Source organism: Ranitomeya variabilis, chromosome 5, assembly GCF_051348905.1.
Source record: "Ranitomeya variabilis isolate aRanVar5 chromosome 5, aRanVar5.hap1, whole genome shotgun sequence".
NCBI lineage: Eukaryota > Metazoa > Chordata > Amphibia > Anura > Dendrobatidae > Ranitomeya > Ranitomeya variabilis.
Genome location: NC_135236.1, coordinates 50462945 through 50484679, shown reverse-complemented (window position 1 = coordinate 50484679; position 21735 = coordinate 50462945). Strand labels below are relative to the sequence as shown.

Here is a 21735-nt window from a genome sequence, read left to right as displayed (position 1 = left end):
GGTCCTTGTGCGGCCATTGCCTAAACCCAAACCCCTGGTCCTTGTGCGGCCATTGCCAGAACCCGAACCCCTGGTCCTTGTGCGGCCAGTGCCTGAACCTGCTCCCCTGGTCCTTGTGCGGCCATTGCTTGAACCTGAACCCCTGGTCCGTGTGCGGCCAGTGCCTGAATCAGTTCCCGAGACCTGTGTGTGTGAACATGTACTTCGTGTATCCGGACTGTTACAGCAGTCTCCGAATACAGCTCTGTGTGTGATTCCATATCAGTATCCTTCCTGCCCAAGAAGTAGTCTGAACGAAGCCCAAGTCCAGTCCGTGTCTGTGTACCCCAGGGATCAGCAGCTCTAGTACTGGGGACTACCTAGGAGTGGTACCTGGCGGCCACCTGCAGCCTAGTCTGTCTCCACCATCAGGAGCTCCAGTGAACATCAGGTAGCCACCCTTTATAATAAATGTCCGCCCTGTACCCCTTTATATTTCATAAATAACCAGTCTGTCTCCATTTTTCTTATACCCTGCCTGTCCACTTTCTGACTTATGTTTATCCTGCTGACTGTTTCCCCTATAAATCTACACAAGGCTAATAGGATGCAGTATGATGTAAGCCCCCCAGGTGTGATGGTGCCCTCTGCCCCTTTATAATCCTGTCATCGCATCTGTCCTCCGTGATTATTAGGGCTATATCCGGTGACACATGGCATCTGCTGGAGATCCTGCTGTTTGGCCGGACATAGAAGCCAAATGTGCCAGATTGGGGCGAGTCGTACATGGCCCAGGCATCGCATCTGATAGTTAAATAGAGCTCTGCACCCAAAATTAAACTTGTATGGACCCATAAAGTAAAATATCATCAATAGGGCCTAATAGAATTCCCATAGATTCTGTAGAAAATAAAGAATGACACTTTCTGGATTACTGAATGCCAGATTAAAGGAATTGTACTGTATGCGAATAGTTTACATCCTGCCTTGACCAAGTGTCAATGAAATACAAGTAGGAAGACTGACACCCCTGCCTCAGGCCTCCTTCATTCTGCTTTTACTGGTCTTTCCTGACTGTTATCTGTTTTCCCCCCTCCACCATCTCTGAGGTTCCTCCTACCTCCAGCCTTAATTATTCCATGCTGTTCCAACACGTCACCCGCTTTCACTTTCTTAAAGCGTACCTGTCACTATTTGTACTAATATCGGTAGTTCTTATGAATAAATGGGAAAAGTATTAATTAATACTGTAATATATGAAGAGAGAGGGAGGAGGGAGATGAAGCTGCAGATTCTCTCTATTGGTGTCTAAGGGACTACTTGCTGTGAGAAGTTGTGAGACATCGCACTGGCTTAAAGTTACATGCACAGCACTTTAGTATATGTGGAGAGAGACAAATATCACATCAGTAAGAGGATGTCTATACCGAAAGAGAGCAAGGAATAAAGCTGACTATGCGAGTGATTAAAAGGGACTTTTTACCAGATTTTTAAAATCTAAACTGTGTGTCTTCTCCAATTGGTGCTGCTCCACTGATTCTGGAACATTTTTTCTTTTCTTTCTGTGCCCCTCCATTCCAAATTTATGCCTCTGGTAATAAAGAAGCAAATTTTCCCTTCAACAAACTGGGCTTACCATACAACTTCTCTGTGGGTGGGGCCGCGTTTTGATTGGCCAGTTATTCTGTGGTACATGCCCAGTCGGTTGACGGGAAAATTTTCTTTTTTATTACTGTGGGCATATCTTTGTAATGGAGTGGCACAGAAAGAAAAGAAAAACTGTTCCAAAATCAGTGGAGCAACAGCAATTGGAGGAGCTACTCAGGTAATAAAGAAAAAATCCACTGAAAAGTTCTCTTTAACACACAGGCATTTTAGGGTTATAATAAAACATAGCTGATTTCTTCCTCCAAATTTCCCCACTTTTCCATACTATGGGGGTGGTTATTGCAGCTTCATTAACATCAATGAATTGCAGCACTACAAACTACCCATGGACAGGTGTGCTGCTAATACGTAATCCTGTACAGCCCCCTTAAAGGGAGTGTATAATCAGAAAATTCTGAAAATTGCCTATTGCTTAAATCAGGTTTTTTGTGTTACATGTATTAAAAAAAAATGTGTTAATGTTTTTTTTTGTAATCCTGCAATTTTTCACTCCTCCAATTTTTAGAATTTTCAGCAGGCTCCTTATCATCAGAGGCAGGATTACAATGACCGATATCACCTCTATACACCACTGATAACACAGAAGCTACCAATAATAATAGGCGATTTTACAGCTGACCCAGCTCCTCCTCCCTTCACAATGACTTGGGTATACGCTCATTTGACACTGAACGGGTCAAGAAAACATAGAAAATGAAAGGTCATACACCATACAATGAAACTTCAATATATAAGGGGCAGAGACTCCAAATAACAAATATATATCCTACAAGAACAAGGAGTCATGTATCCACCAAAAGTATACATTTTATAAGAAAAGCAAAAGATACAGTAATAAACATGAATTGATAAAATCCGAATCAAAGGTGGAGACTCAAGCTATTGTATTATACACAATGTATGGAGGGGCAAAAACAGCAGATGAATTAAACATAAATCCGTAGGGATTTTAAGCCCATAGTTTGTAGAAAAAGAAAGGACCAGAATAAGTAATATAGTACTGAGTTGGTATACAATTCACAGAAACAATGTATTGTCAGAGGACTATTGCTTACTCTTTGTTTCATGTACAAATACCATGTGTGTGCAACCCCGACGCGCGTTTCACGTGGGCTTCCTCTGGGGGGTCATCATATTTTGTATTTTGTGTGCAGAACCATTTAAAATAGTATCCCCCACACAAAATATGACGATTCCCCCCCAGAGGAATCCGACACGAATTGCGAGTCAGGGTGGCATACATATCTACTGCTTTTGCTCCTCCATACAATGCATATCATACCATGTTGTTGTTAGCTTGACTCTTCACCTTTGATTCAAATTTTATCAATATAGGTTTATTATTGTATCTTTTGCTTTTCTAATAAAATTTGTACTTTTTATATAATTGGTGGATACATGACTCCTTGTTCTTGTAGGATATATATCTAAATTTAGTATTTATCTTTCTTCTCCTTTTTCCACTTGTTGGCTCATCTTCTACTTTGTTTAACCTGCTCCCATTGCCCTCAGGATGTCGCATGCTCTCCTGGATATGTCCATTATAAGACGTGTAAGGTCCGCTGTCTCCGTGCTGGGACTCTGGAGAAGCTGGTGGAGAACCTTCTGGTGGAGTATCAGGGAAGTGATCCTGGGTATGTGCCCACCTTCTTGAGTACCTACCGTGCCTTTACCTCACCTGAAAAGGTCATGGAGCTTCTACTTGACAGGTGGGGACAACAACATATAGACCATACTTCTTTTCTAGACTTTTTTTCTTTGGCCTTCTAATGTTACCTGAGATGTCCTTCTCTCATCTATACCATTTTCGTACTTTCTTCAACATCTTTCTTCTCTGTCATCCACATACTAGTGTCGGAATGGGATTATTTGAGCCCATCAGAAGAAATACTATCCTGAGGGACTAACATCAATAAGATATAATAGGTTTTTAGGGAATCAGCCCTTAAGAAATAGACCCTAATGGCAAGGAATTGGCTCTAGCCACGTCAAAATTGTGGTGGCTTATGCTGGACCTTTGAGGCCTATTATTGTGTCCCAGTTCGGGACCACTGGAAAATCCTTTGTTGAGGTTGACCAGTCCAACTGGATACCCTGTGGTTTTTAGGTTATAATGTGTTTAGGGTTGTAGTAAGAGGAGACCTTGTGTTTTTGGACAGGGTATTTAGGTATTTAGATTAGGTGCCAGGGTAGAGTGACAAATATGATGCACTAGGGTAACCTGGGGCAAATATTTCAATGAGGCGCCAGGGTAACCTGGGGCAAATATTTGCCACCGGTGAAGAAAAGTGTAGCTACAACTCAGGGTCTACAGTTCTTTACACCTAACGTTTTTGTAGCAAATTTTTCATTTTGACCTTAATCAAACTAAGCCATCCACTTTTTTATTGTTTTTTTTATTTACAGTATATACTGTACATTGGTCAGAAGCATTTTATTGGTCAACAAATTGGCTACCTGTGTGGACTATCCATGTCTAGCCCCTTTATGATGAAGCGCAATGGACCTCATTCATCAAAACTGTCTTAGTAAAAATTATTCTGTTCTTATGCCCAAAGAAAGCATAGCCCAAAAAGGTCCACGTGGCCAAAAATGGGGTCTAAATATAAAAAAAAAAACTTCAAATGCTCTTGGAATACTCTTTATTGCACTTCAAAATCCACCCAAAAACATGTGAACATGCCCCGAGGAATTTTTTTTAGGTGGAAAAATCCTATGTGGTCTTGAAGTTTTGACTTCAAGACTCAAACCCTCCCTTTGAGAACACAAGGGTTATACATAGAATTTTTGGAGTTAGAATTTTCCCATATTGAGCCATTTCTTAAGAAACCTCTGCCTAAAAGGTTTTCATCATTTCTTCTTCAGGCGTCTTGAAAAGGTTGGTGATAAGGAACCTACAATACCTGGTAGCCCTGTTCCTGATGCTCCATCTGTGCAGAGGTCAGTGCCATGCCGTCACATATATTGTGTATTCCTCTACCATGCTAGGGTTAGTTGACTCTTCTGTGCCGGAAATAAGTTGGTTTTCTTAAAGGGGAAATCAACATTCAGATATTTCCAAACAGGTCAGTGATCACTGCTGATCCTCAAATGAAAGGGGTCAACTAAATCCATAATCCTGTAGGCATAACTTCTTTGGGTTAGGGTCAAATTAAGGTTGGTGGAAAAATGGGTAAAAAACGATTAATAGCAAGCCAATTTGTAAAACATTTTGTGGAGTGGGTGGTCTCTTTCGACATCCTGGACCCAGACATACAGTATAGTAGAAGTCGCTAAGTCCATGGGACTTATGGTGCAAGCCAAGCCTGTGACTATCTTAGACCTCAAATAGTGGCATGAGAAGCATGCGTGGTCCATGGCAGTTATGGAGCAAACCAAGACTGTGACTATTTTGCACCTCAAATGGTGGCATCCCAAGCATGCCTGGTCAACTCTCCACCTCTTTTTGGTTGGATGGGATTATCGATCTGTCATCGTGGAAGCTAGAGGTCTTATATATGGCCTCTCTATCTAGGATTCAGGACTATAATCAGTTTCTCATTTTGGCTGGAGGAGACACATTAAAAATGGTCCTGGCTAAAGGAACCAATTTTACCAAAAAAGACCATCTTGTTCCTTTAGAGTGGTACGAGGTGTCCTACAGACCTGGTTAGAAAGACACCCTCAAGACTTCTGCGATTCTCCGCAATGTGTGCAACTCATCTCCTCCTACTTAACTCATGACAGCCGGGAGAACCCCAGCCAGCTCCTTCGTCTGGTCAAGAGCTTAGAAGAAGAGAGAGAGGACAACTCTCCACCAAAAGGTAAGACCATACATCTCCGGTTTCTCTGAATCTCTTCCATGAGACTGACCATTTCTTCTCAACCAGATTGGACATCTATAATCCGACCAGCAGAAGGTGACTGTGACACCTCCGTAGATTCCACATGTTTATTGTCATACCCTCCTCAGGATGTGGCGGAACAATTGACACTGATAGATGTGGTAAGTGCGTACAATATCGGTACTACGAGGTCAGGCCCTGTGCTTTATGCTCAAGATGCTCATGGATGTGCGCAGCCAACGATAGTCACACATCATTTGTCATAAACTTTGACCCAGACATTTGTATATACAGTATATATTAGGTCCTTCTTTGAGAAATGCCCTGTCTTGCTCCAGGATCTCTTCCAGAAGTTGCAGTCCTGTCATTGTCTTGGGAGTATTTGGTCTCAACGTGACAAGAAGGAGAACAGACATGTTGCTCCGAGCGTCCGAGCCACTGTAGCCCAATTCAATGCAGTGGCAGCCTGTGTGACCGCGTCCGTCTTGAACGACATCCAGATGAAGCCACAGATGAGGGCCAGAGTGCTGGAGAAGTGGATTTCTATCGCACAGGTGTGACCAATATATAAACCACCACGGGACGGAGGAGCTATGTGAAATGATGTCTGCTCAGTAGTGATGAGCGAATATACTTGTTACTCGAGATTTCTTGAGCATGCTCGGGGGTCCTCCGAGTATTTTTTAGTGCTCGGAGTCTTAGTTTTTCTTGCCGCAGCTGAATGATTTACATCTGTTAGCCAGCATAAGTACATGTGGGGGTTACCTGGGTGCTAGGGAATCCCCACATGTACTGATGCTGGCTAACAGATGTAAATCATTCAGCTGCGGCAAGAAAAACTAAGACTCCGAGCACTAAAAAATACTCAGAGGACCACCGAGCATGCTCGAGAAGAGTATATTCGCTCATCACTACTGCTCAGCCCACCACAGGGTGACAACAGTCAGGAGAGAGGAGATATGTGACATGGAGTCTGCCCCTCCTACAACAGGGTGACACAGTCATGAGGGAGGAGCTATGTGACATGGAGTCTGCTCTTGCCACCACAGGGTGACACAGGAGGGAGGAGCAATGTGATATGGAGTCTGCTCCTCCCACCACAGGGTGACACAGTCAGGAGGGAGGAGCTCTGTGACTTGAAGTCTGCTCCTCATACCACGGGGTGATACAGTCAGGCGGGAGGAGCTATGTGATATAGAGTCTGATCCTCCCACAACAGCGTGACAGTCAGGAGGGAGGAGCTATGTGACTTGACGTCTGCTCCTCCCACCACGTGACACAGGATGGAGGAGCTATGTGACTTGAAGTCTGCTCATACCATGGGGTGATACAGTCAGGAGGGAGGAGCTAAGTGACATGGAGCCTCCCCTCCTACAACAGAGTGACACAGTCATGAGGGAGGAACTATGTGACATGGAGTCTACCCCTCCTACAGCAAGGTGACATAGTCAGGAGGGAGGAGCTGTGTGGCAAGTCTGCTCTTCCCACCACAGGTTGAAACACTCAGAAGGGAGGAGCTATGTGATATCGACTCTGCTCCTCCCACCACAAGGTGACACAGTCAGGACGGAGGAGCTATGTGACTTGAAGTCTGCTCCTCAAACCACAGGGTGATATAGTCAGGAGGGAGGAGCTATGTGATATGGAGTCTGCTCCTCTCACCAGGGGTTACACAGTCAGGAGGGAGGAGCTCTGTGAAATTGAGTCTGCTCCTCCCACCACAGCATGACACAGTCAGGAGGGAGGAGCTATGTGACTTTGAAATCTGCTCTTTATACCATGGGGTGACAGAGTCAGGAGGGAGGAGCCATGTGACATGGAGTCTTTTCTTTTTCCAGTACTGCAGATTTCTACGTAACTTCTCCTCTCTTAGAGCCATATTGTCGGCCCTTCAGTCAAATTCAATCTATCGGCTGAAGAGATCATGGGCGGCAGTGAGCAGGTAATTACTGTAATGCCCAGACTTACTAATATTAAAGTTATAACAGTTTACACTGGACGTGTTGAAATAACTGTGGAAGCCTCACACTTAGGAATATTCCTAGGGCTCCACAATTCTGGACAATCAGGCGCTACCTGTACTTCCAGATATTGAGGCGATACAAAGAAAGCTCCATTAGGCTATGTTCACACGTTGCATTTTTGCAGCATTTTTTTTATGCAAATAAGAAGCTACGTTTTTACAGTACCAGAAAAAGCTATGAGATTTCTGAAATCTCATGCACTCGCTCGTGTTTTTTTCTTGACTGAATTTGAGATCCGCATACTTTGAGTAAACATGTACTGTAGGCAAATCACACTTGTAATCTGCACCAAAAAAAGCAGCTTAAAAATGCTGCAAAAACCTGCATTTTATTGTCAAGAAAGCAGGTTTCAAATGTCTAGATTTTTTTTTCCTGAAATCTTACATAAAAACGTGAAAATAAGAGTTAGGTATTATTATGTTTTTTCTTACTTTTTATTTTTCGATCACGTTTTTTTCTTCATGTAATTATTTTCTTATCCTAGCCCAATACCGATTGCTATCTAGTGTAATCCATTTTTCCTGAAAATTTTCACGTTGTCAATAACAGGCCCAGAAACGTAGCCAGCCCCATTTCTGAAAAGATGGACACTTTCAGAAAGAAACACAAACTGAGTTTACGTAAACTCCCTTCGTTTCATTTCAAAATTAGGTGGGATCCTCTGAATACACTGTAGAAATAAAGTGTGAACAGGACCTAATCCTAGAACTAGTCCTAAGTCTATCTCTAGGTCTAACCCTAACACTGTTCCTAACCCTAGAACTTTCCCTAAACCTAGGTCTAACCCTAACACTAGTTCTAATCCTGGGATAAACCCTAACCCTAGAACTATCCCCTAACCCTATATCTATGTGTAACCCTAACCCTGGGACAAACCCTAACCCTAGAACTATCCCTAACTCTAACCCTGGGACAAACCCTAACCCTAAAACTATCCCCTAACCCTATATCTATGTGTAACCCTAACCCTGGGACAAACCCTAACCCTAGAACTATCCCTAACTCTAACCCTGGGACAAACCCTAAAACTATCCCCTAACTCTAAGTCTTACCCTAACACTATTCCTAACCCGAGAACTTTCCCTAAACCTAGGTCTAATCCTAACACTAGTCCTAATCCTGGGATAAACCGTAACACTAGAACTATCCCTAACGCTAACCCTGGGACAAACCCTAACCCTAGAACTATTCCCTAACCCTATATCTAGGTGTAACCCTGACCCTGGGACAAACCCTAACCCTAGAACTATCCCTTAACCCTATATCTATGTGTAACCCTGACCCTGGGATAAACTCTAACCCTAGAACTAGCCCTAACTCTAAACCTGGGACAAACCCTAACCCTAGAACTTTCACTAAACCTAGGTCTAACCCTAGCACTAGTTCTAATCCTGGGATAAACCATAACCCTAGAACTATCCCTAACTCTAACCCTAGGACAAATCCTAACCCTAGAACTATCTCTAACCCTATCTCTAATTTTACCCTAACACTAGTCCTAACCCTGGGACAAACCCTAACCCTAGAACTTTCTTTAAACCTAGGTCTAACCCTAATGCTAGTCCTAACCCAGGGACATATCCCAAACCTAGAACTATCCCTAACTCTAGGTCTAACCCTAAAGCTAGTCTTAATCCTGGGATAAACCCTAACCCTAGACCTATACATAACTCTAACCCTGGGACAAACACTAACCTTAGAACTATCCCTTAACCCTATATCTAGGTGCAACCCTAAAGCTGGGACAAAACCTAACCCTAGAACTTTCCCTATACCTAGGTCTAACCCTAATGCTATTCCTAACCCAGGGACATATCCTAACTCTAGAACTATCCCTAACTCTGGATTTAACCCTAACGCTAGTCCTAATATTGGGACAAACACTAACCCTAGAATTACCCCTAACTCTAACCCTGGGACAAATCCTAACCCTAAAACTATCCCCTAATCCTAACTCTAGGTCTTATCCTAACACTATTCCTAACCCAGGGAAAAACCCAAACCCTAGAACTATCCCCTAACCCTATATCTTGGTGTAACCCTAACTCTAGTCCTAAGCCTGGGATAAACCCTAACTCTCTCTATCCCTAATCCTATCTTTAGGCCTAACCTAAGGTCTTGTTCACATGTAGCATTTTTTATCCTGGTAATTTCTAAAATCGAATTCACACTGTGCTTTTTTTTCTTGTGGGTTTTTTTGCACTACAGTGAGTTATCTTTTTAAACTATAGCATGTCAATTCCTTCAGCGGTTTTTTAACCATTCAACAGAAAACATAAAAGATGCTAATAAAAAATGACACATGAAAAACGCATTAAAAAAGTGCTTGATGTACGCCACATTTTTCTGCCAACACTCTGCGGTACAAAAAAGCAATTTTGCAGTGCAATATTTGCCATCTCAGTTGCTTCCTATGCAGAGCGCAGCAACCGATGATAAACCCATCCTTACTGCTGCGCTCTGCATGGGAACCTGAAGGTGTCAATACTCAGTGGGGCCCAGCGCCACTCCGTGAAGGTGGAATTTAGGGGCTCCCCATGGACTTTGGCGTCCCTGTTACTCCCCCCTCATTGGTAATGAATTTCTTCCATCCCATAGAGACAATCTGAATGTCTTCCACAAGTTATCCGCCATCTTCTCAGATGAAAACAACCACGAGATGAGCCGGGAAATCCTGACCAAGGTAAATCTATATGTACCGATGGCCGGAGGCGGCATGGAAGGAGGGCAGAGAATCTGCGTTTTTCCATGGATAGCGCCACTTATTGGTTGGGTGAGGGGTCGTCATCACAAGACCCCTCTTTATGAGCAGGGACCCCTTTAACGCATTCATTTCTATGGGTCAACAATGAAAACACAAGGTGCTGTACTAAAAGGAAACCATCAGCAAGGATGTCCCCGGACTCCTCGCAATCTAGTGTCCAGTCTCCTCCTCGGATATGAGCCTTCTTATGTCTTTTTTTAACCCCTTACACCAGGATGAGATCCCGCTTCGCAGGTCCAACAGCGCACGCAACGAGCCCCGGCCACTTCAGAGATCGGCGTCGCAGGTCCGCTCCACGGTAGGTTTTCAGGAACAACCCGGCTCTGCCACGCTTGGCTGCCGTGTGACATGGAAATGAGTAACTAGTCCTGCGGTATAATATTAACCCCGCGAGGGAGCCGAGGTTCACAGGGGGCAGCGGACCATTACATAATGCTCCCTGCTGCAATACTCCAACAGTCCATCACTCGATGCCGGACTATCGGAATTTCTAAATCGCATTTTCATGTATTTTCTAACTCCTTTATGTCCACCGTCGCCACATTTTTATCGCTCAAAAAAAAAAGGAAATTGAAGCAACTTTGCAAATGGTTTTGATTAAAAAAATTTCTACCGTTTTGTGCCCACAGCTCCTATGCATAGCAATGGTAAAAAAAAAAAAAAATACAAAAAACCCCAAACCCCTATGTAATCTGACCCTACAATCGTATTCTCTTCCAACCGTCTCCTGCTTCTTGCTGATTTACCAACTGTATTTTAACCCTTTCCCAGCATTTGGCGTACAGTAAAAAGAAAAAAAAAAGTTTAAAATTAGGAAAAAAAAAAAACCGAAACATAGAAATTCGTATCCACCATCAAAAATAAAGTCCAAATATACTTCAATTTATACTTAATTTTTTCAGAATTTTAAACTTTTCTTTTTTTAATACTGAAATGCTTATATAATGCTTGTAGTGAATGCACGATGTACGGGGGCAGAGAGCCTGATTCTAGCAATGTGTCACTTACTGGGCTGCTTGCTGTAGTTTTGATAGAATCCCTGTTTTGTCTGCTGTAAATGGAGCACTGGTCAGAATGCTGATCTGTGTATAACCCCGCCCACACCCCTGATTGGAAGCTTCCTGTGTACAGTAAGCTTCCAATCAGTGGCAGGGGCGGGTTACACAAATTAGCTGGACTGCCTGGCACATGACACCTAGTCCTGCAGTGATAATATCCTGCTGATAAAACACTGATTATATTAAAACTACAAAAGACAGCCTAACAAGTGACACATCACTGTAATCAGGGCCTCTGCCCCTACATCATGGTGCTCTCAAATTATAAATAGTAAAAACCTGCTGATCTTTAGTTGTAACATCAATACTGTCCTTAACTACGTCAGGATCGGACAATTTTTTTTTTTGCGCTTTCATTTTTTTTTTACTCCCCTTCTTCTGAGATCCATTTTTATTTTTTGTAAATATAGACGTATGAGGGCTTGTATTCTTGTATTTCTTGTCGGACAAGTTCTGGTTCTGAATGACACCATTTAATATGCCATATAATGCTGTATGCCCCTAACAGGTAATCTGAGCGCAGCATAATATAGGGGCTGAGACCCTGATTCCAGCCATGTATCCCTTACTGGGCTGCTTACTGTTATATAATCGATTTTTCTCTGCTGCAAATCTAGCAGAGCTCAGAATATGGAGTCCTGTATAACCAAGCCCACACCCCCGATTGGCAGCTTTCTGTGTACACAGTGCATAGGCAGAAAGCTACCAATTACAGTTACACAGAGCAGCAGGACTAGGAAACACGAGACACCTAGTCCTGTAGTGATAATCTACTTCTGATAAAACACTGATTTTATTGAAATGACAACACACAGCAAAGTAAGTGATACATCACTATAATCCTGGTATTTGCCCCTACATCATGATTACATAGCAAAAAAAATTAAAATGACATGATTGATACTGATCAGAGCTCACTTTTCCTGCCCCCTGCATAGACCTAAAATTAAATGGTAATTTTTTTTCTTGCCTGCAGTCACCACTAGAGGGAGCACACTGTATGCAGTTTGTTGGACAGTATGCAGTAAGCTCCGGAGCTCCCTCTAGTGGTAGCTGCAGGGAAGCAGAGGTTTATTGTTTATGTATATGCAGAAGGTTTGGAGCTTTGTATTAGAAAAATGATAGAAATGAAAGAAGTGATAGAAACTAAAATAGGTGTCTTATTTCAGAGACCAGCTCAAGGGACCGTGCCGTATCTTGGGACATTTCTGACAGACCTTGTTATGCTGGACACAGCACTGCCCGACTCTGTAGAGGTGAGACCCCTTTGATTGACCCTGCAGTACACACCTGGCCTTCAGCGCTTCCTCCTTTTACCCTTTTCTCTTCTTTGCAGGGTGGGCTCATAAACTTTGAGAAGAGGAGGAAGGTAAGTCTTGTCCCACACCCCCTAACACCACTATATCAGATCGCCTATAATCACTACCATCTTGTCCCCAGAGCTCACACTCTACTTTTTCTAGGAGTATGAAGTCTTGAGTAAGATCCAGAAACTTCAGCTCACGTGTCGTCACTATGTTCTGACGCCAAAGCCGGAAATCTTACAAGCTTTTTACACCCATCGGCAGCTGACTGAGGACCAGAGGTGAGGGGATCCGATGGTTGCAAAGTAAATGTAAAAGCACAAAGGAGGGGATTCTTCAGAGCCCCTCCATGAGGATATTGGAGTATGTTTTTAGAATCCAGAAGGATGGGATGTCCACATTTGAAATCATTTTAGAAAGCTCCAAAGCAATTAAAAAAACACACAAAAAAACCCCTTCCTACCGTTTTTGTCTTCAGCTCTTCTGGAGAAACATATACCTCCATGATTACTCGCTTCCATTTTCAGCACTACAGAATATGTGATAGGGAAGGAATGAGAGCAGAACGGGGCACCTGTGCTTCATTCATTCTCTCTGGAGTTGCCGAGCACTGACCTCCTCTTTTTCTGGCAGCCCCATTGGAAATTAATGGAGCGGCATTTGGGCGTCCGTACTTTTAATGTTGGCGAACAAAACTCACACTCTGCCGATCAGGGACCCCCACTGATCAGCAAGTTATCACCCATCTTGTGGACAACCCCTTTAACTCAGCACTACAATATCTAGAATGAGTATAGGCTTTTATCCTTACACGATCCAACACAAAAGAGAGCGACGTTTTGGTCCACGATCCAGGACCTTTGTCTAACCCAACTACAACAAAGAAACAAAGACATGAGGTACGTGACGGAAACGCCTCCAAGGAAAGATATAAATAAAGAAGACCTGGGAGATAATATTGTGGTAGGTCGGCAAATACTAATTCCAAAGTTCTAAAGACTAATGAAGAAACTCCATAGACCGTCATTAACATTAATGACAGGGTTATTTCATCCTGCCGGAACCTAGGGCAACAGGAATCAGAGGCTGACCACACGATTGCAGACAGGTATTTTATTTTCTGAAATGCTCTGGTCGAAGTTTGAAGATCTGGTCGGGGACAATACCTGAAGATGAGACTAATCTGGTGCCTCCCCCGGTCTGGAACCCAACTATGGGAACTGGCCGCTTTGACCTGATGAAAGGTCCTCTGAGACTAATCTGGTGCCTCCCCCGGTCTGGAACCCAACTATAGGAACTGGCCACTTTGACCTGATGACAGGTCCTCTGAGACTAATCCAGTGCCTCCCCAGTCTGGAACCCAACTATAGGAACTGGCCACTTTGACCTGATGACAGGTCCTCTGAGACTAATCCAGTGCCTCCCCAGTCTGGAACCCAACTATAGGAACTGGCCACTTTGACCCGATGACAGGTCCTCTGAGACTAATCCATTGCCTCCCTGGTCTGCTACCCAACTATAAGAACTGGCCACTTTGACCTGATGAAAGGTCCTCTGAGACTAATCTGGTGCCTCCCCCGGTCTGGGACCCAACTATAGGAACTGGCCACTTTGACCTGATGACAGATCCTCTGAGACTAATTCGGGGCCTCCCCCGGTCTGGAACCCAACTATAGGAACTGGCCACTTTGACCTGATGACAGGTCGTCTGAGACTAATCCAGTGCCTCCCCAGTCTGGAACCCAACTATAGGAACTGGCCACTTTGACCTGATGACAGGTCCTCTGAGACTAATCCATTGCCTCCCTGGTCTGCTACCCAACTATAAGAACTGGCCACTTTGACCTGATGACAGATCCTCTGAGACTAATTCGGGGCCTCCCCCGGTCTGGAACCCAACTATAGGAACTGGCCACTTTGACCTGATGACAGATCCTCTGAGACTAATTCGGGGCCTCCCCCGGTCTGGAACCCAACTATAGGAACTGGCCACTTTGACCTGATGACAGGTCCTCTGAGACTAATCTGGTGCCTCCCTCGGTCTGGAACCCAACTATAGGAACTGGCCACTTTGACTTGATGACAGGTCCTCTGAGACTAATCCGGTGCCTCCCTGGTCTGCTACCCAGCTATAAGAATTGGCCACTTTGACCTGATGACATGTCCTCTCTGAATGTTTTGAGTGTGCAAGCAGTGGATTCAGAACGTCTCTCTAAAACTTGAAACCTTAGTTGGGCAACTGTGTGAATAATTTTCTGAAACTGGTAAGGGAGTGGTAGATGTAACCTCTTGTATCTTATGTTATCTTGAGAAATCCTGTTCCAAATTTGTTGGGTTGTTTCACCTATGTGTACTAGGCCACAGGGGCACTTGATAACATAGACTACAAATGTGGACTCTGATTGGGATAGCCTTTCAAACATTGTTACTTTGAATACAATGTAGACATGGGAACGTGTCTTTCTTTTTTGTCTGTAAGAATGTCTGATTAGGAACTCTTTATGTGGAGCCCTTGTCGGCTCTCACAAGTTTGCTTCTGAAATTTGGTGGTCGCCTAAAGCATTGAAGGAAGGGCATTTGGAATGCCTCCTTCAAAAGATAACCGTTACTCTGGGTGTACCATTATCTATTGTGTATATTGTGGATACAGTAAAGGTACCGTCACATTAAGCGACGCTGCAGCGATAGCGACAAGCGATGCCGATCGCTGCAGCGTCGCTGTTTGGTCGCTGGAGAGCTGTCACACAGACCGCTCTCCAGCGACCAACGATGCCGAGGTCCCCGGGTAACCAGGGTAAGCATCGGGTTGCTAAGCGCAGGGCCGCGCTTAGTAACCCGATGTTTACCCTGGTTACCAGCGTAAAAGTTAAAAAAACAAACAGCACATACTCACCAGCGCGTCCCCCAGCCTCTGCTTCCTGACACTGACTGAGCTCCGGCCCTAACAGCACAGCGGTGACGTCACCGCTGTGCTTTCACTTTCAGTTTAGGGCCGGCGCTCAGTCAGTGTCAGGAAGCAGAGGCTGGGGGACGCGCTGGTGAGTATGTGCTGTTTGTTTTTTTAACTTTTACGCTGGTAACCAGGGTAAACATCGGGTTACTAAGCGCGGCCCTGCGCTTAGTAACCCGATGTTTACCCTGGTTACCAGTGTAAAATATCGCTGGTATCCTTGCTTTTGCTGTCAAACACGGCGATACACGGCGACCTAGCGACCAAATAAAGTGCAGACCTTCTAGCAGCGACCAGCAATTTCACAGCGGGATCCAGATCGCTGCTGCGTGTCAAATACAGCGATATCGCTATCCAGGTCGCTGCAACGTCACGGATCGCTGGCGATATCGCCTAGTGTGACGGTACCTTAAGAAAATGGATGGAATGTACAAAATGTACAAACTGAACTCTTTTGTGTAATATTCACTCTTTTGGGTGGGCGCTGTTCCCTCCCTTGCTTAAGAAGTTTCTCAGACTACCCCATGGGTAATTTTATATATAAATATATATCTCATGTAAGCGGATTTAATGTATGTGATCATTCGGTACATTTTTAGTGCCAATCTTGAATTGTGCAATGGGAATCAACTTTGTAGTGACTGTAGGGTGACAACTTGTACAGTGAAGTAATTTATTGTAGACTGCGCCTTCACGAATAGATCAATGGATAAAACCTCTTGTATGTTTTATAATTGTCGTATCTAATAATCTAATGCTGTTCTTCTATGCGTGACTGGTGAACTGGAGTTCTGGTCATATGCTGTTGAGATGAGTATACAGAAATGTCATCTACATAGCAATGCAATATCATGGAGTGTATCAAAAAGAGGTCTTTGGGGGACATATAGACATAGTGTACAATTAAAGATGACATATAACAATTTGCATGTGTGTGGGGGTAAATTGGACCCCATCGCGGTGCCTTGTGTTTGAAGGTAATATGTATTTTGGAATAGAAATTTTACTTCAGGACTAAGTATAACAAATCCATACAGAATTCTCTCACTTTATCAGACGACACAGGGGTTATTTGTAGTATTTTACCATGGAAACATGTAGGATTGTATTTGCACAGTGGACACAAAATGGTAGATAATCTTTATGAAGACTTGATTCATGTTTATCCACTGGAGCTATAAAAACTAGTTGCAGAAGTTGGTACACCCTTTATCTTTTAATTTGGGTGCCTATACTACATGATACCACTAACATTTTCCCTTACATTTCCTAAAGGAAAAAATACAAAATATCAGTCATTTTCTGTTTAGTTGAAAACATATTTTCAGGTCTTTCTTCCTTATCTGGACCTGGAAAAGCTGGGCAATTACCAGTATGACTTCTTTTGCTGCTCCTACACAGCGAAAGGGGAACTAAGGTTAAAGCAGCCATTCATGAGTCTGTGTCCATATTATTGTCCAGTGACTCCCATCTTAAGCCTATGGACATCTTCCTTTTATGAAATAGATCCTGTGCTGTAGACTTTCAGGTTTGGAGTCTGTATATCAACAATAACATGTTCCTCTTTATTCTTGCAGTTACAGGATATCTCGCAGCATTGAGCCGCCAGCAGACTCCTGTCCAAACTCTCCACGAATCCGCCGGAAACTGACCAAGAGATTCAGCTCGTGAGTGTTCACTGTGGCACCATTGTAACATTCCCATGGTTCTCTGGGTGCATAGCCCCTCCCCTTTCACTAACCACACCCTGTGCCTTGCTTTCCTTCTTACTGTAAAATGTACTGATGCGCCATTTTAACTGCTCAGGTATACTGTCATCTATTTAAGGTTATTATTAGGCTCAGAAGTGTTCAGTCCGAAGATGAATGGAGACCGTGTGTCGCCATCTGGTTCCTGCAGCAGCTGTGAGATAGATGAAGGGCTTATTGCTGCACTGTGTCCTGCGGAGCCTCTTGTGGCTAAGGTAATGCCATATACCTCTCCACCACTATGTAGCTGATATACACTCATAAAATCCTCATACACTACCACATATCTGGTATACCTCCCTATAACCTCATACACCACCATATGACCAATATACCTGTATTTATCTAATATACACTATATAGAGAAAAGTATTGGGCCCTACGTCTTACCTTCAGTACCATTGCCCCCGATGTATAACATCCGGTCCTTCTTCACCCCAGTGTATAACATCCGGCCCCCTGATGTATAAAATCTGGTCCCTCTCCCCACCGGCGTATAAAATCCAACCCCTTGCCCCCCCGTGGTGTATAACATCCGGCCACTTGCCCCAGTGTATAAAATCTGGCTAATCACCTCCAGTGTATAACATCCGACCTCTCACTTCCCGCTGCCTTGTCCTGGTGTATAATATCTGGCCCCTCACTCTCCGGAGTATATCATCCAACCCCTTTCCCTATTATATGAAATCTGGCTCATCACCCTCCTCGTGCATAACTTCCGGCACCTCACCTCCCTATTATAACATCCGACCCCTCGCCATGCAGTTTGCCTTTACTAACATGGGACAGAATGGATGTTAGTAAAAAGCTCATTGATACAAGTACGGTCCTGTATCAGGAGCCACCGGGGGTAACGAGTACGTTCATGACATTTCTTGCCTCCTAAATATTCCCTCATAAATTGTTAGTGATATTATTGAGAAGTTGAAGGAACCGCAACAGCTCAGCCTCAAAGTTACACAGCGGGAGGCCACGTGCTGAGGAGCTGAGGGCAGAAAAGTCTGCTGACTTCATAACTACAAGGCTGGTTGATCAGGGGGCGGCCTCGGCCCCTTAGTTCCAGTGAAGGGAAATTTAATGCTTCATCACAAGACACTGTGGACAATTGCGAATATTGTACTGGAACTGTTGACTGCATTAAAAATCTACTTCAGTTTCTCCTAAAGTTGAGTGCCAAGTTTCTTTATCTCACTGTGGACAATTGTAGCTTCGAAAATTGTGGGAACAGTTTGGTGAAGGCCCTTTTTTGTTCTCGTTGACTGCTCCCAGTGCAGAAGGTCCATACAGACATGGAGGGGGAAGAATATGACTGGTCGCATAGAACCCGGACCTCCGCCCCATCCACTAAACTGTCAGGTTGATTACACTGTTCTACATATTTTCAACATTTGTCAGGTTCAGTTATGAAATGAGCCATTTCTTGATTTTGACCTCCTGAATTCAAATCTGTCAATGAAAATTTATATTTGGTTCTTGTTTCTATGATATCAAGGAGTTGAGCTTTCCTTTTACTGCTACATATAGTTAATGAATAAAAGTTTCAGTAATTTGAAACATTATTATTTTTCCAATATAAGGATTCAGAAATTGCTCTACAAAATTTGCTCCTCATTCCGTGACAACTCATTTTTGCTTGTCTCTTGTCCTCCTGCATCGGATCATCTCTTACAATTGTCCAACAGTAATCTGCAAGTATTGATGGATTCCATTTTCCTTGATACCTTCTCTTCATAGACGCATCTTGGTGAAATCTCTCACCGTGCTCGTTGCTCACTGCTCCGCAGTTTGGTGGAGAAAAGTCTAGATGCGAATGTAAGAAATTAATCTTTAAGGACATGTTACAGCCAAGATCCTTAATATGGCTTAACGAGATTTTTCTCCAATTGTTAATAGTTTGCAAAAAAAAATTAATTACTACTAATGTGAAAGCTACCCATGCTGCCTTTTCCTTACCCTGCCACAAGTGGAGAAACTCGTCATCTTGAATTAGCTTACGAATCTCATTTCCAATAAAGACTCCTTCCTTTATCTTTGCTTCACTCAACTTTGGAAATTTATCAATGAGATATCTGAATGCTTTTGCATTTTTATCCATTACCTTTACAAAGGTCTTCATTAGGCCCAACTTGATAAACAATGGTGGACGGACATTTTTAATCCCTGGTTGAAATGAATGTTGGAGGCCAGTCTCTTTTATTGTGGTGATATTCTCTTGCACAACTATCCCACTTACACAAAAAGCAGCAGTACTTTGTGTATCCACCCTGGATACCAAGTAAGATGACCACAGAGGGGCCACAAATGTTGGTCATCGGTCAGGCACCTCAACAGCTGTTTCATGTTGTCATAGGGTTCTATCATGTGGACTGCATAACCAACTGGAATTGAAGGTAGAGCATTGCCATTATGGAGCAAGATGGCTTTTAGGCTTGTTTTGGATGAATCGATGAAGAGCCTCCAATCCTCTGGATTACGAATTATCTTCAGAACTTCCATTAAACTGTTGATGTTGCAGCAATGCCACAAGATCACCCTCCATGGAGAAGTATTGGACACGATCTTGGACAAGATCACGGTTGTGAAGCAAAGAAATCAGAACATCGCCCGCTAGGAGATTCCAATGCTGTAGCCAGGAACCTAAGAGCTCAGCCATACTGCTGTAGCCAGGAACCTAAGAGCTCAGCCTTACTGCTGTAGCCAGGAACCAAAGAGCTCAGCCTTACTGCTGTAACCAGGAACCTAAGAGCTCATCCTTACTGCTGTAGCCAGGAACCTAAGAGCTCAGCCTTACTGCTGTAGCCAGGAACCTAAGAGCTCAGCCATACTGCTGTAACCAGGAACCTAAGAGCTCAGCCTTACTGCTGTAACCAGGAACCTAAGAGCTCATCCTTACTGCTGTAGCCAGGAACCTAAGAGCTCAGCCTTACTGCTGTAGCCAGGAACCTAAGAGCTCAGCCTTACTGCTATAGCCAGGAACCAAAGAGCTCAGCCTTACTGCTGTAACCAGGAACCTAAGAGCTCATCCTTACTGCTGTAGCCAGGAACCTAAGAGCTCAGTCTTACTGCTGTAGCCAGGAACCTAAGAGCTCAGCCATACTGCTGTAACCAGGAACCTAAGAGCTCAGCCTTACTGCTGTAGCCAGGAACCTAAGAGCTCAGCCTTACTGCTGTAACCAGGAACCTAAGAGCTCATCCTTACTGCTGTAGCCAGGAACCTAAGAGCTCAGCCTTACTGCTGTAGCCAGGAACCTAAGAGCCCAGCCTTACTGCTATAGCCAGGAACCAAAGAGCTCAGCCTTACTCTTATCCAAATGTAACAAGATGGTTCAGTTCACTTTGTGTTATAAGGTGTGGTTCAGTTGAGATTGCTGACAGAAAGTCTTGGTTGTGAGAGGGAAATGCTTCATGACACCAAGCGCCCTCTTCTTCCTCACTTGACTAGACTGAAAATGTTTCTGGTGCTTTTGGAACCGGCAGTCCTTCTGTTTGTGGTGCTGGGTGTATTGCAGATGGAAAGTTAGGATACTGTAAAGTCCACTTCTTATTCCGTGAAACTCCTTTCCTAATGGGGGCCACCAAGAAAATATAGCAATTGTTAGTGTGATCTGTTGGCTTTCTCCAGATCATTGGGACTGTAAAAGGCATAGATTACCTCTTCCCATGCAATCACTGGGTAAGATGTGATCCACATCTATTGCAACCTATGTGTGGAGCCCAACCCTTGTCCAGAACCCCTATTCTGCAGCCAGTATACAGGTTGTAGGCTTTCCTTATCATGGTAGTCAGGTTTTGCCTTTGTAAAGCATATCTAGCAAAACCAAACCGCTTTGTGAATGCAAGAACGAGGCATATCTGAAAAAAACGATATGTCCATATGCTAAGAAACTAAGCTAAGGAATCCTAAAGCTGTATACCTTACAGAGAGCATTTATAAAAGTAGGTGACGCCACTGTAATTAGGGTCATCGGAGCTGAGATGGCATTTTTTCATTGGTCGCCCTAAGATGATAGAATAACGAGGCCTCAATAGAGTAAATAGACGATGTAATAGATGAGCTACTGACAATGCAACAATGATAAAGACGCCATTTTTCTTTAAGCTGCATAAGCGAAGTCATAAGTTATTACAACCTTCTCTGGACCTTGACAATTAAAGCCAATCAGCAAATCTAAGCATCAGATTCACTTCAGCAAAATTCATCAAGTTCCACTGTTTTTGTCTCTGAAGCAGTTTGGCTGTAGACCAGTGTTATCAGATGATATTGTCTTGGTGGCCACCACTGTACTTCTCATGCCTTTGAAATGCGGAGGTAAAGTCACAGGGCCGGACACTCAGGTTTAGGCATTCGCCCTATGCAAACAGTAAGATTGACAGTAAACAATAATAGATTTTACTTCATAGACATCCAGCAAAGTA

The 21735-nt window shown here is 43.7% G+C and overlaps 1 protein-coding gene across 2 annotated transcripts in view; it reads left to right on the top strand.

Annotated features, from left to right (window-relative positions):
* Window positions 1-21735, top strand: part of RGL3 (ral guanine nucleotide dissociation stimulator like 3) — a 61900-nt gene that overhangs the window by 20416 nt on the left and 19749 nt on the right. For both annotated transcript variants that reach the window (XM_077261919.1, XM_077261918.1), the window contains 13 exons: window positions 3160-3356; window positions 4513-4587; window positions 5269-5450; window positions 5517-5632; window positions 5810-6025; window positions 7310-7413; window positions 10094-10178; window positions 10474-10557; window positions 12487-12573; window positions 12654-12686; window positions 12781-12902; window positions 17149-17238; window positions 17399-17534. In XM_077261919.1, the coding sequence (XP_077118034.1) occupies window positions 3160-3356; window positions 4513-4587; window positions 5269-5450; window positions 5517-5632; window positions 5810-6025; window positions 7310-7413; window positions 10094-10178; window positions 10474-10557; window positions 12487-12573; window positions 12654-12686; window positions 12781-12902; window positions 17149-17238; window positions 17399-17534 (1527 nt within the window). The remainder of the gene's footprint in view (window positions 1-3159; window positions 3357-4512; window positions 4588-5268; window positions 5451-5516; window positions 5633-5809; window positions 6026-7309; window positions 7414-10093; window positions 10179-10473; window positions 10558-12486; window positions 12574-12653; window positions 12687-12780; window positions 12903-17148; window positions 17239-17398; window positions 17535-21735) is intronic.